The 15697-nt window shown below is 38.2% G+C and overlaps 1 protein-coding gene across 5 annotated transcripts in view; it reads left to right on the top strand.

The window, feature by feature from the left end:
• The window catches only part of LOC311074191 (uncharacterized protein), a 155230-nt gene that overhangs the window by 114846 nt on the left and 24687 nt on the right, over positions 1-15697 (top strand). For all 5 annotated transcript variants that reach the window (XM_084100593.1, XM_084100592.1, XM_084100594.1 and 2 more), the window contains 3 exons: positions 9863-9977; positions 13345-13468; positions 13666-13735. In XM_084100593.1, coding sequence (XP_083956719.1) covers positions 9863-9977; positions 13345-13468; positions 13666-13735 — 309 coding nt within the window. The remainder of the gene's footprint in view (positions 1-9862; positions 9978-13344; positions 13469-13665; positions 13736-15697) is intronic.

The following is a 15697-nucleotide window of genomic DNA, read 5'->3' as shown; positions in this document are numbered from 1 at the left end:
CGCGCATACACTTTGATTCTCTCATCTACACAGAAGCAGCAGTTTTCATTTTTGCAAATCATACATTATTACGATAGATAGATAGATAGATAGATAGATAGATAGATAGATAGATAGATAATTTATTATAAAAGCATACATCTAGCTTACACATTTACCCAAATTATCATACGCCTGTTAATTTGGGTGGGTTTCTCCATTTCAATGTAACTTCTCTCTTTTACGGCCGTGACGAGAGCGTCGGTCTCCTTGGCTGTGAACGCTCCTGGCGCGCGCCTGGCAAATCCGCCGTTACAATAGCGATCCGCTATGGAAAAAGCGCGTCTGCTCTTAAAGGGAATGTGAGATGACGCTCTGATTGGTTTATTTCACGTTACGCCCAAACCACACCTATGAATAATGAAGCTACTTCAGACCAACCCATTTTAGATTTGCGCCTGGCGCAAGAGTCATTTATCCCGCCGGGAAAATAGCAACAGCGCCCAAGACCCGCCCACAAAGTTGCTTGCGCTTTGCGCTTGACACTTGCGTTTCAGATCGTTAAAATAGGGCCCGTAGTGTGGAAGCACTCATTACACAAACAGCTGATCAAAAAATAAACCCATCGCGCGAATTATTCGTGCGTCAAAATCGCGTCCAGTGTGAAAGGGCCTTAAGGAAGCTGAAAAGACAACTTTTGAAGTACTTTCACGAAAGTGAACTTTTGTTCCTTATTCAAATACGAATCTGCAGATCACCGGTCTTTTGAAGCAGGTGGTGACTCAGCACTATTTTCTTCAGCAGCCTTCATCTTAAGGAATATATTAGATCCTTCTCATTGGATGTTATGAGGAACTGCATGAGCAAGACAAGAGATCAGCTGCCCTGTAACCACGGTCTTGTGGACCAGACATGTTGGACAAACTTTGATGTGCTCATTTGCATGCTGGTTAACAGACAGGCTCTCGTAGGCTAATAACCGGTAATGTGCTTGAGTCAGTGCCAGCCAGCTTTGAGATTGATGTAATTTTTGGGAGCTGGTCTTTTCTTGAGCGACACCGTATGGGCAAGGATTATGCAGATAAGCCAATGAATCCCTAGAGCTGAAAGCATTGGAAGAGAAAATGATGGCAGCACGGGTACGGCAAGACAGGTGGAGGAGAAACTGACAGAAAACAAAACACGATGGCATTAGGAAGGAGTGGAAGCTGTAACACATTTTTCATTTTTCAGAAAACGGCTGACAGAGCAACCAGATGAACATGTACGTAAAAGAAGGTTGTCAGAGCTGGTCAGTGAAAGCTGACAAGACTGAATTTCTCCCTGGAATATTTTGTAAGATATTCTGCAAATACACAAAGAGGGGTTCCTTATACTTACAACATGAATCTTCAAATATGTAATAAAATTAAACATGTTTTAAAGCTCGTTTCAAACGCTTAAGTTCCTGCTGGAGTTATACTATTATATTTGCTCGACTTTAGCACCATGCATGGTGGAAATACTGCATTGTATCATAGTTAAACATACCAATGAAATTTATATTCAGTATATACATACATTATGTATTTGTGCATACGTACATTTTTTGATGATTAAAAAAAATAAATGAATACAATTATTTTATATTGCATAATTATTTATATTGCAATAAATGCCATTGAATATGCAATTAAATAATGTTTTAATTACAATTAATTAGAGCCATACTGTATATACAGTTTTGTCTTGTTTTCCCAAAAAACTTTAGAGGTTTTTCAGATGCTGAGGTAACTTTTGTTTGAGATCCCACCGCAAAAGAGACACACCGCATGTCCTCTGTGTCCTCTAATGTAATTGAAATATCCATAGTGTTCAAGGATGCTCTCCGTTTTAGCAAATTAATCAACACTGCATATTTACAAACATTTATCTCAGCTCCAGTTGTATCATTAATAATAATAAAAAAGGACTCCTCCCTCTGCATGGGGCCCAATCAGAAGTGCATGCATATGTACCTGCTTTAGAGAGAATGATGATGAAATAGTTTTTTTCTTTACTGTGCTGAATCATTGTTTCTCAATTTAATATCTGGCTTATACAGCAACATCTAATACAATGAAATAGTCTAACAAATCCCAGGGGCATATCACCTATGCCACCCATTCTGTATAATCCTGCTTTTTTTTGCTTGCCTTGACAGATAATGCACCATGCAATGGGGTCCCGCGACATACGTTCCGGGGGGAATATATATTTGAAAGGTTTGCTGCGACCACTTTACATTCCCAGCCTGGAACTGGAGCTCCTTAATTCAGAGGCAACCATTGAAGCAGATGATTTTGCTGAGCAACATCAAACAGCATTAGCTGTAGTTGAGACTCTTAATGTAAACATGATAAGTTGGGTGTCAAGAAATATGGGCTCTCCCATTGATCACTGAACAAGTACAGAGATTTCGCTGGGTCTTGACATTCCCAGCACTTCATCAATTATTCAGGCTCTGCTGCAGGCGTTTGGGAAACGCAGGGCTGTTTAGCATTATGCTGTAACTCTCAATCCCAGGTTCTTTGCCGTGACACACGCTCCGTTCTTCCTCTGCGCCTGTTGGACAGGCTCTGACAGGCTTGCGTGTCCACTGAGGACTACTTACTGTACTATCTATCTATCTATCTATCTATCTATCTATCTATCTATCTATCTATCTATCTATCTATCTGTCTGTCTCTGTATCTATCTATCTATCTATCTATCTATCTATCTATCTATCTATCTATCTATCTATCTATCTATCTGTCTATCTATCTATCTATCTATCTATATATCTATCTGTCTGTCTCTGTATCTATCTATCTATCTATCTATCTATCTATCTGTCTATCTGTATAGATATATCTGTATCTGTCTGTCTCTCATCTGTTTATCTATCTAACTGTCTCTCTGTGTCTATCTTTTTATCTATCTGTCAGTCTGTCTGTCTCCATCTGTATGCCTGTTTATCTGTCTGTATGTTTATCTGTCTATCATCTGTCTGTCTGTCTGTCATTTTCTTGTTCTATCTATCATTCTATCACACATCCCTCAGCTGAACTTTCACATCTACAGTGTAAATTTGTCCAATCAGTATCCGATTAGCATAATGATGAGCTGGCTCTGACCTCACAACTGCCATCAATCAAAACTCCTCTATCTGTTCAAAGCTTTGAACTGACCTTGAGTTTGGCTCTGAACTAGAACCTTTAAGATGTCATTTGAATGCGTTTAAACAGAAGCGATAAGAATGGATGGCATATAAATTATAACTGTTTATTGGAAATTTCAAACAGTGATTAATGATAAAGGTTTCTGTCAACAGGACATGCTTCTTTTAATCTAAAGGTCATCTCATCCTTGTTAAATTGTGTTGATTTCTGTTTCTGCCGTTGAAATTTTTCTACACTGAAGCAAAATAGGTTAGCATTTCCTTTGAGTCATGGAGAGATCAGAAATGCTACAGTTTTCTGTAATCCTAAAATTTGTGCTGGAACAGTGAAAATGTGTTGTGCTTTTGCTGCTATTGAAACTTTATCTTCACCGTTATGTATATTTGTCACAGAGCTGTTGCTGTATTCTTCTGCAATCCTATGAGGCTCTTGAAATTTTACAGACCCATAAATAAGAAATGCTCTGTCTGTGCATTCATAAAAAGGTCATGTTATGCAAAAGGTCATTATTTACTTATGTTGTTCCAAACCTGTGTGACTTACTTTCTTCCATCAGCACAACAGGAGAATTTATTACTATTTTACTAGTCATTTTTTCTCATGCATTTGAAATGAAAGGGAACTTAAGCATTCAAGCTTTACCAGAACAGAAAAGCAAAGTAATGGTAGTCCATAAAACTTGTGCACTGTACTCCCAGTCTTATGAAACGATTTAGTAGTTTTGTTTGATGAACAGACAATTTAATAGAAATTTAAGTTCATTTAAAATCTTGACCGCCCCCTCATAAATCTTCCTGTTCTTATTCACTGTTCTTTTGAGTCGAATCAATGAGTCAATTGGTCCAGTTCGCAAAACCGGTTTGAATGATTGATTGATTAATTAATCAGACTGATTCAGTTATTGAGTTCAATCATGAATAACAATAAAATGAATAACATACAAGTTTGGTCCTCAAACATTCAGTATGACTATTATATGACTTTGAATATATGATTCATATAGACCACTTTTATGATGCTGTTACAGGGACCATTTTGTGGATTGACGTTAGGGTGAGTACATAATTATGTGGTTGAATTATTTCTTTGAAATCAACTATAAACTGCCAGGAGCATTAGCTAGTTTGAAGGGAATTGGCAAGTTTATTTACAAGGTTTATAGTAGCATGTTTAATGGAGGTCAAGGCATGAGGTTATTTATGAAACTTATATGAAATACATAAAGTATAAATACAGCTTGAACTGTGTTCTGTGATGCCTGAAAGTTAGTCACGACCAAAGACATGCCTGTGGTTTGTAAACTTCAGCAAAGTTTACAGAGAATTTCAGAAAAGTTGTGATCATGCTCTGAGGAGTACCGTGGCAGCGGTCTCGTAGCGTGTCTGCTTGTTTCTATTTATACGTAGACAAGCACTTTTCATGGGTTGCCTGAGTGTGTCAAGCTGACAATTTCATCGAGGATATAAATAAAGTCTCTCCTCCTAGGGGCGAGATGGAGAAACTTTAGAATCCTAATTTGCATGGAAGCATCTCAAATTTATGATGCAGTGATGTTATATTCCTTTAACGTGGTTCAAACATTTCCAAATTGCCTGCTTCTATATGTTTTTTTTTATTGGTTTGTTTTTGATGTACATTATGTTTTATTTATGTTAATTTTCAGCACACTAGATTACAACACTCATCAGATTATCCATGACTGGTTCTGTTAATAGGTGTTTGTCTAAATAAATAAGAATGCTGACAGCAGCCACGTTTTGCATTTAGATATCTCTAGTAAATAGTTTGTCTAAAAATGAAAATTTTGTCATTAACTCATCCTCATGCGGTTTCAAAACCTTTATGATGAAAGTTTGGGGTTCGGTAAGATTTTAAAATGTTTTTTTTAACAAAGTATCTTTTTATTCTATCTTTTTATTCTTATCTTATCATTTATTTGATCAATATTTAAATTACCATTTAAAATATATATATTTTTTAATGTATTATAAAATGTACTTTATTTTACAGTATGTGCACTTACAGTGTACTTACCTAAGAAAGTACTGGGTAATATTAGGTAACTACATGGGTTAAGGATAGGTTTAGGTGTAGGTTCAGGGTTAGTACCCAGTTATTGCCATTACTATAATAAGTACATAGTATGTACAGTGGGGAGAACAAGTATTTGATACACTGCCGATTTTGCAGGTTTTCCCACTTACAAAGCATGTAGAAGTCTGTAATTTTTATCATAGGTACTCTTCAACTGTGGGTGACGGAATCTAAAACAAAAATCCAGAAAATCACATTGTATGATTTTTAAGTAATTAATTTGCATTTTATTGCATGACATAAGTATTTGATACATCAGAAAAGCAGAACTTAATATTTGGTACAGAAACCTTTGTTTGCAATTACAGAGATCATACGTTTCCTGTAGTTCTTGACCAGGTTTGCACACACTGCAGCAGGGATTTTGGCCCACTCCTCCATACAGACCATCTCCAGATCCTTCAGGTTTCGGGGCTGTCGCTGGGCAATATGGACTTTCAGCTCCCTCCAAAGATTTTCTATTGGGTTCAGGTCTGGAGACTGGCTAGGCCACTCCAGGACATTGAGATGCTTCTTATGGAGCCACTCCTTAGTTGCCCTGGCTGTGTGTTTCGGGTCGTTGTCATGCTGGAAGACCCAGCCACGACCCATCTTCAATGCTCTTACTGAGGGAAGGAAAAAAGGGAAAGTCCTGTCCCCTTTGCAGAAAAGCATCCCCAAAGAATGATGTTTCCACCTCCATGCTTCACGGTTGGGATGGTGTTCTTGGGGTTGTACTCAACCTTCTTCTTCCTCCAAACACGGCGAGTGGAGTTTAGACCAAAAAGCTCTATTTTTGTCTCATCAGACCACATGACCTTCTCCCATTCCTCCTCTGGATCATCCAGATGGTCATTGGCAAACTTCAGACGGGCCTGGACATGCGCTGGCTTGAGCAGGGGGACCTTGCGCTGCAGGATTTTAATCCATGACGGCGTAGTGTGTTACTAATGGTTTTCTTTGAGACTGTGGTCCCAGCTCTCTTCAGGTCATTGACCAGGTCCTGCCGTGTAGTTCTGGGCTGATCCCTCACCTTCCTCATGATCATTGATGCCCCACGAGGTGAGATCTTGCATGGTGCCCCAGACCGAGTGAGATTGACCGTCATCTTGAACTTCTTCCATTTTCTAATAATTGCGCCAACAGTTGTTGCCTTCTCACCAAGCTGCTTGCCTATTGTCCTGTAGCCCATCCCAGCCTTGTGCAGGTCTATAATTTTATCCCTGATGTCCTTACACAGCTCTCTGGTCTTGGCTATTGTGGAGAGGTTGGAGTCTGTTTGATTGAGTGTGTGGACAGGTGTCTTTTATACAGGTAACGAGTTCAAACAGGCGCAGTTAATACAGGTAATGAGTGGAGAACAGGAGGGCTTCTTAAAGAAAAACTAACAGGTCTGTGAGAGCCGGAATTCTTACTGGTTGGTAGGTGATCAAATACTTATGTCATGCAATAAAATGAAAATTAATTATTTAAAAATCATACAATGTGATTTTCTGGATTTTTGTTTTAGATTCTGTCTCTCACAGTTGAAGTGTACCTATGATAAAAAATTATAGACCTCTACATGCTTTGTAAGTAGGAAAATCTGCCAAATCGGCAGTGTATCAAATACCTGTTCTCCCCACTATGGTAGCACTTTATTTTACAGTCCTGTTCCCCACTGTAACTTAATTCAGCTGAAGAAACATTCAAGAAACATTTCTTATTATTATCAATGTTTAAAGCAGTTGTGCTGCATAATATTTTTGTGGAAACTGATACTTTTTTCAGGATTCTTTGATGAATAGAAAGCATTGATAAAGCAATAAAAGCAATAAAAATGCTAAATTTTTTATTTTTATTTTTCTAAACTGTTTTAATTATTCTTATTTCTTTTTATTATTTTAATTTCTTCTATGTAAAGCACTTTGAATTGCCACTGTGTATGAAATGTGCTATATAAATAAACTTGCCTTGCCTTGCCTAAATTTTGAGCAATTTAATGAATCGTTGCTGTATAAAAGTATTAATTTATTTTAAACAAATCTTACTGACCCCAAACTTTTGATCTGTAATGTATATTTAGCTGACTGTCCTTACTATAGAAGCAGAGAGTGACCAGGGACTGTCAAGCTCCAAAAATCATAATAAAAGTGGTCCACAGTTTATTCTCTATATTCCAAGACTTTGTTTTAACAAACAGACTGATATTTTGTTATTTTCTCTCAATATCACTGCGCATATTAAAACCGGCTATAGATTTCTTCTTTTGTGTTCCAGTAAAGAAATAAAACCCTACATGTTTAAAAAAAAACATTTATTTTGGCTGTGATATTGTTTTATACAAATGTCAATCAATGTCTGCTGTTTTTCAGATTTTTCCTTCAGTCTTGACTAGTGTATGGCCCTTTAATTCTGCTTAAATCCCCGTGTGTGAGAGTATTCGGTGGCAGCAGAACAGAGGCAAAGTATTAAACAATAATGTGCAGTCTTTTGCCTGAGGGGCCAGTGTTGAGACTGTGCCATGAGCGAGAATTTGTGATCTAATTTAGGGGCAGTGAGGCGTTGAGACTCCTCTCTGTGGACTTTTGGCTCCCTATACCACTCCATTTGCTCTCTTTTTTTTTCTTCTTTTTTTTTAAGGCTGACCCTCGAAACTTTTCCAGAGCAGTTGACCAGGGGCAGCAGAGCTCTTCTAAAGGATTGGACTTAGCCAGTGGCATCTCTTGGCATACTGCATATGGTGAATGTACATGAATATTCTGACCTGGGATGGCTAGGAGATTATACTCAAAAGAAATGATTCAGTACTTTGAACTTGCTTTATGGTTGAGGACTATCTAATAAAAAAGTATTTAAAAATGGAATTGGAAATGCGTTTGGAAATTGGAAAATGTATTTTTATGGAAGTTTGCTTCCGCCACAGAATAAAAAAAAGTAACTGTGACTTTTTTATCTCACAATTTTGACTATTTTTCTCAGAGTTATAAAGTCAGAATTCTGAGATATAAAGTCACATTGCATGTTATAAAGTTACAATTGCATGATATAAAGATATAAACTCAATTGCGAGGAAAAAAATGTGAGTTGTTAATTATTCTTTTACCGTAGATGTAAACTGTTTTTGTTTTTTTGTACCGTAGTATTCTTTGAGGTAAATTGGAGTATAATGACATATGAATTCCATCCATCCATCTCAAAGCAAATATTGGTTATATATACCATATAGCACAAAGTACAACATGTTCCTGGAAAAACATCTTTGTTGATCCTGGAAATCAACAATCAACTAATCATATCGGCGGGACAAGTTTAGTTATGTCAAGTTTAGGCTTACAACAAGGGTTAGGTGCTGCTACGTCAGTATTATTCACCTATCATTTCCCTCTGATATTAGGGATAAGTTATGGGAAGGGTAGGGATAGAGTTAGACAAAATTTTCAGACAGGAATGTTGTCCCAGGATTAACAATATATTGATCCAGAAACTTGTCTTGGCAAAATTATGGTGACCACCATACATTTGCTGTCAAATTATAAATAATAAAAAAAAAAAAAAAAAATATATATATATATATATATATATATATATATTATAGAATAAAAAGGTTGAAATTATGAAGCTATGACTTTTTAGTTTTATTGTTCAGCCCTACTACTGACAAATCTTTCTTAGTCAATTTTATTTTAAAGATTTATCAAAGTAATATGAGCCAGAAGAACCAGATTTGGCATATCACAGCAGAAATACCAAAATATTTCCTACCATGCAGAGGCGAAGAAGAGAAGCACATGAAAAGAGCCTTGAGATTCCAGAGACGGGCTGAAAGATTGAAATGTCAGATATGAGTCAGAACTGCCAACCACAAAGAGATCAGGGCACTCGCACACGAATAAGAACAGAAGACAGAAAGACTATACTTGGAGAGACCCAAATTTCCTAGCCCACACACAGCCCGGTTTGAGTTAAATCCTGTTTTATTGATGGGCAAAAAGGACTTTTTGAATCAAAATATTTTCCTCAAGTTGCATTTTTCAATGTGCAGTGCCTTTGCCCCCGAGCTCAAAGCCCTTTTGAGCACAAAGTTCTGGCTAAAAACAGTTTTGTTTTGTTCTGTTAGCCCAAAAATATGGCATAATGATCTGTTTAAGACAGTGCTGACCTTTAAAACTTCACCTCTACAGTAAATGTGACCTCAAGCACACAAGCAGCTCCTCAGAAGTGATTCTTCTGGAAAGGTGAGAAGAAGACGGTGGTCTTTAAATGTCAATAGGTTTGCTCTTGATCATATATATATGACTCGCCTTGGCTTGGTGGTTTTTGTGGGATTGTGGATCACATCGCGTTTTTATGATTTCTGATTATTTTAATGGTGCGTAAAGGGTTTTATTATCTTATTCTTTCTGTTAAACACATACAGACCTAATGGTGCAGATGAACTGCTACACGCTCAATGCAGTCCCTTATACTCCATTTATCAGTTCAGTCGTGCTCAAAAAAGACAAATGGTGTCATCTAGTGGTGACCTGGTGGTATAACAGCTTCAGCACTAATTCTTCACCGTGAGCATTATTCCACAGCTGAATTCCATCTGCTGATGAGTTGTTGCTGGTAATTGAAATGTGACATGGTGGTGTGTTTTTCCACAGGTCATAAGACAGAGGTACAGCCGGTTCTCGTGGGTGGCAGAGCTGATCCAGATCTTCATCACCATCAGTGTAACTGTGAGCTTCCTTGTGATGGGCACAGCCATGAAGCACATGAGTGAGTTCATCATTATATGCCTATCTATTTATCAGGACACTGTCATTTTAAGTGTGTGTGTGTGTGTGTGTGTGTGTGTGTGTGTGTGTGTGTGTGTGTGTGTGTGTGTGTGTGTGTGTGTGTGTGTATATAAAGATCTAATCAATTACTTCTGGGGTAAAAATATTATAAGGAACAAATAATGAGTGCATCTTTAAAATCACAACCTGGCTGCATCCAAAAGCACATTCTTCCCTACTATACAGTAGTTGAAAAACAGTAAGTGGCAAATAAAAAAAAAAAAAGTATGTCCGAATTCACAGTGCTCATAAAAGAGTAGGTAAAATGTGTTCAGATGACCTGCTACTTCCAGCGAGATTCGTAAATGTGCATACGATGGACACTTTAATATCCCATGAAGCCACGGGAGAGGATTTATGAATGGCAGTGAAGCGATGTAACTGATGCTGGTTGGTCACATGATAATGACAACATGGAGAATGTTGTACAGATTAAATTCATACTACACACACTCATACTATATAGAACATACTTTTTTTTTTTTTTAGAAGTCATTACTTATTCACAATAAGTACTATTCTAGAGAGTATTTGATCTTCCTTACTTGATGGACAAGTGAATTTTGGATTGTTTGGATTTTGAAAAATTTGTGTTTGATAAAACAAATGCATTTAAGTTAATTCTCAAGTAATTGCAAAGACAAACTAGACATTTTGATGAAATATTACAAAAATTATTATGTATTTAAAATAAGGAACATATATAAACAGGGATCTGGAACATATTGTAAAGGCAAATAAGGGTATATTGTCTTCATACATTTTTTTTTTTATGTCTTATTTAAATGTCTATTTCATGTGCAACAAATATATTGAAATGTCTGCTCCTAAAAAGTTTAAATAAAAATAAATAATCTGTGAAACAATTGATCAGTTGCCATTGAGTAGCATTATTATAGTTTATGGAGTCCTAGTCGTCAGCGTGTCCTACACATGAGCACGGCCTCCACTGGAGGTTATGTGTGTCCTGTCCTGACTCTTGGCTCTGTTACACTGTCTGCTGCATCTATCAGCCTCTGTTTCTGGGCCCAGTCCAGCAAAGCTCTCAGCCGAGGGTGTCAGTGTGAATTATGTCCAACCCATGGCTCACCACGGTATGAATTCAAATAGCCTCTGTAACACATTACAGTGAGTTGCATGTGACGTTTCCATCTGTTAGTGTTGAGTGAGTGTGATCTCACATCTGGAGATTAGTTGCTAGTGTGAAACCGTATTGTGTTTTCAAGTAACTATGACGCTGCAGAGCAGGTTAATTCAAAAGACTAATTATTCTTAACTTGAAAAATAATAATAATGTCAGAGAGAGAAATGTAGCCATGGACTAAATATTACCTGGAATGTAATCTGATTTAAAACATCCTACAGTCAGAATTCATGATGCAATATATATATATATATATATATATATATATATATATTGCATCATGATATATTTATATATATTTTTTTTTATATATATATATATTTTATATATATTTTAGCATAAGTCTCTTATGCTCACCAATGCTGCATTTTGTCACCAAAAAAGAGTAATATTACAAAACTATAAAACAAAGTTTATATATATAATTATTGAATAAATGAATAAATGTCCTCTAATGTAAATACATACACACACACATATACAGTATCACACAAAATTGAGTACACCCCTCACATTTTAGCAAACATTTTAGTATATCTTCTCAAGGGACAATACTATAGAAATGAAACTTGGATGTATTTTAGAGTAGTCAATGTGCTGCTTATATAGCAGTATATATTTACTGTCCTCTGAAAATAACTCAACATATTGTCAAAATAGCTGGCAACAAAAGTGAGTACACCCTAAGTGATAACAGCGGTACGTCGTTTAACCATGTAGAGCCACGTGTCCTATTCATCATGTTCATGTTTTTGTCTGCTTGACAGGACCATACAAATTTGTGTATTTTGTATTAGAGCAGTTAAAATTTGTGATTTGAGTACAATTCTCTCATACTGACCACTGGATGTTCAACATGGCACCTCATGGCAAATAACTCTCTAAGGATTTGAGAATTAGAATGGTTGCTCTCCACAAAGATGGCCTAGGCTATAAGAAGATTGGTAACACCCTGAAACTGAGTTACAGTGCAGGCCAGGGTCATACAGAGGTTTTCCAAGACGGGTTCCACTCGGAACAGGCCTCGCAAGGGTCAATCAAAGAAGTCGAGTCCTCGTGTTGTGCGTCAGGTGCAGAAGCTGGCTTCAAAGAACAGACGCATGATCATGCCAGCATTGCTTTAGAGGTAACAGAAGCGGAAGGTCAGCTTGTAGCACGCTGCAACAAGTCGGTTTGCATGGCCGTCGTCCCAGAAGGAAGCCTCTTCTGAAGCTGGCTCACAAGAAAGCCCGCAAACAGTTTGCTGAAGACAACCTGTCCAAGAGCATGAGTTTCTAGAACCATGTCCTGTGGTCTGATGAGCCTAAGACTTGTTTGGCTCAGATGGTGTCCAGCATGTGTGGCGACGCCCTGGTGAGGAGTACCAAGAAAATTGTGTCTTGCCTACAGTCAAGCATCATGAACTCCCTTCAGAAACTGGGCCGAATGGCATGATACCGACCCCAAACACACCGCCAAGATGACAACTGCCTTGCTCGAGGAAGCTGAAGGTGGAGGTGATGGAGTGGCAAAGTATTTCTCCAGACCTATTGAGCACCTGTGGTGATCCTCAAGCGGAAGATGGAGAGGCGCCATGTGTCTAACATCCAGCAGCTCCGTGATGTCAATATGGAGGAGTGGAAGAGGATCACAGCAACAACCTGTGCAGCTCTGGTGAACTCCATGCCTAGGAGGATTAAGGCAGTGCCTTAGCATAACAGTGGTGCTCACACAAAATATTGACACTTTGGACACAGTTTTGAAATGTTCATTTAGGGTGTACTCTCTTTTGTTGCCAGCTATTTTGACAATAATGGCTGTATGTTGAGTTATTTTCAGAGGACAGTAAATATATACTGCTATATAAGCAGCACACTGACTACTCTAAAATATATCCAAGTTCCATTTCTATAGTATTGTCCCTTGAGAAGATGTACTAAAATGTTTGCTGAAATGTGAGGGGTGTACTCACTTTTGTGAGATACTGTATGTGTGGGTGTGTATGTATGTATATTAGAGGATATTTGGTCAGAGACAGGGAAAATATTCCACATTTCCCAGGTCTGCGGCCAAATGCTATCTGCTAAAGGGAAACTAATAAAAACCTAATAAATAAAGTATTTCATGATTGTCTCCTTGTTCCCGCAGTGCTAATTTCATGACCTAACGTCACCTTCTGTTTCAGTCGATGGTCTCGTCGGCTCACACTGGGCGGAGAATGCAGAATGGATGGCGAGAATCAGCGCGAGGCTATTGCCCCATAGCTCACAGCGGAGGACATTAGCCCAGAGCTTACAGCACTGCAGACGGTAAACTCTGGACTCAGCCCTGGCAGATCATTTCACACACCATTTCTTTAAGCTTTTACAGCCCGTCACTGCTCACACAGCCAGCATATCCCTTTACTCTGCTAATAAAAAAGGCTTTCGGTGCATTAAAAACACTGGCTTTGATAAATCGCAATAACTCCCAGACTCAACAACCTCTCTGCTTTCCTCTCTTCCAGGTTCTTCAGCAGTTTCATGTCCTTTCTGACTTTTGGCCTCATTTTTGTAGTTTCGGCTTGTGATCCGAAGGTCGGTACTCGTGTGAAGCTGATACTTGGAGTTTATACTAATAATATGTGATTATGATCCATGTGTATTAGGTTCAAATATTTAATTTTCTATACGACTGGTTTCAAGCTGCAATACATCTTTTTAGACAGAGGAAGGATGTGTGCTGAATAAATGTAACAAAATTGATCAAGCAGCCCCCTAATGATTACAGAGAAAGTAGATGTTAGTAATATGTTAAAATATAAATCAGTGGCTGGTTGCATAAACTGCTTAGGCTAGTTAGTCATCTAACTTTTTTCAAGGCTGGTTATAACTTTGTAAAGTCAATTACATATAAACGTAATTTGGTCTTATTTGAATCGGAAAAGTAGAACTGATTAGAACTTACTAATTGCTAGTTTGTCAGACTAGTTCTTAAGGCACAGTCTTAACTCAGCAACTGTGTTTATACAACTGGCCTCAATTAGCAGTATTATTTTAGCATAATTTATATACTATTAGTATTTATTAATATTTAGAATTAGCTTTTTCAAATTTAAAATGTGGTGCTTGAAATTAGTGTGCTTTTGTCATTTTTATTAGTATATATATATATATATATATATATATATATATACAGTGAGGAAAATAAGTATTTGAACACCCTGCTATTTTGCAAGTTCTCCCACTTGGAAATCATGGAGGGGTCTGAAATTGTCATCGTAGGTGCATGTCCACTGTGAGAGACATAATCTAAAAAAAAAAATCCAGAAATCACAATATATGATTTTTTAACTATTTATTTGTATGATACAGCTGCAAATAAGTATTTGAACACCTGTCTATCAGCTGGAATTCTGACCCTCAAAGACCTGTTAGTCTGCCTTTAAAATGTCCACCTCCACTCCATTTATTATCCTAAATTAGATGCACCTGTTTGAGGTCGTTAGCTGCATAAAGACACCTGTCCACCCCATACAATCAGTAAGAATCCAACTACTAACATGGCCAAGACCAAAGAGCTGTCCAAAGACACTAGAGACATTGTACACCTCCACAAGGCTGGAAAGGGCTACGGGGAAACTGCCAAGCAGCTTGGTGAAAAAAGGTCCACTGTTGGAGCAATCATTAGAAAATGGAAGAAGCTAAACATGACTGTCAATCTCCCTCGGACTGGGGCTCCATGCAAGATCTCACCTCGTGGGGTCTCAATGATCCTAAGAAAGGTGAGAAATCAGCCCAGAACTACACGGGAGGAGCTGGTCAATGACCTGAAAAGAGCTGGGACCATCGTTTCCAAGGTTACTGTTGGTAATACACTAAGACGTCATGGTTTGAAATCATGCATGGCACGGAAGGTTCCCCTGCTTAAACCAGCACATGTCAAGGCCCGTCTTAAGTTTGCCAATGACCATTTGGATGATCCAGAGGAGTCATGGGAGAAAGTCATGTGGTCAGATCAGACCAAAATAGAACTTTTTGGTCATAATTCCACTAAACGTGTTTGGAGGAAGAAGAATGATGAGTACCATCCCAAGAACACCATCCCTACTGTGAAGCATGGGGGTGGTAGCATCATGCTTTGGGGGTGTTTTTCTGCACATGGGACAGGGCGACTGCACTGTATTAAGGAGAGGATGACCGGGGCCATGTATTGCGAGATTTTGGGGAACAACCTCCTTCCCCCAGTTAGAGCATTGAAGATGGGTCGAGTCTGGGTCTTCCAACATGACAATGACCCGAAGCACACAGCCAGGATAACCAAGGAGTGGCTCTGTAAGAGGCATATCAAGGTTCTGGCGTGGCCTAGCCAGTCTCCAGACCTAAACCCAATAGAGAATCTTTGGAGGGAGCTCAAACTCTGTGTTTCTCAGCGACAGCCCAGAAACCTGACTGATCTAGAGAAGATCTGTGTGGAGGAGTGGGCCAAAATCCCTCCTGCAGTGTGTGCAAACCTGGTGAAAAACTACAGGAAACGTTTGACCTCTGTAATTGCAAACA

This window comes from Abramis brama (assembly GCF_963993115.1).
Source record: "Abramis brama genome assembly, chromosome: 23".
Taxonomy (NCBI): Eukaryota; Metazoa; Chordata; class Actinopteri; order Cypriniformes; family Leuciscidae; genus Abramis; species Abramis brama.
The sequence above is the reverse complement of the archived record's forward strand: the minus strand, read 5'-3'. Positions and strand labels throughout refer to the sequence as shown.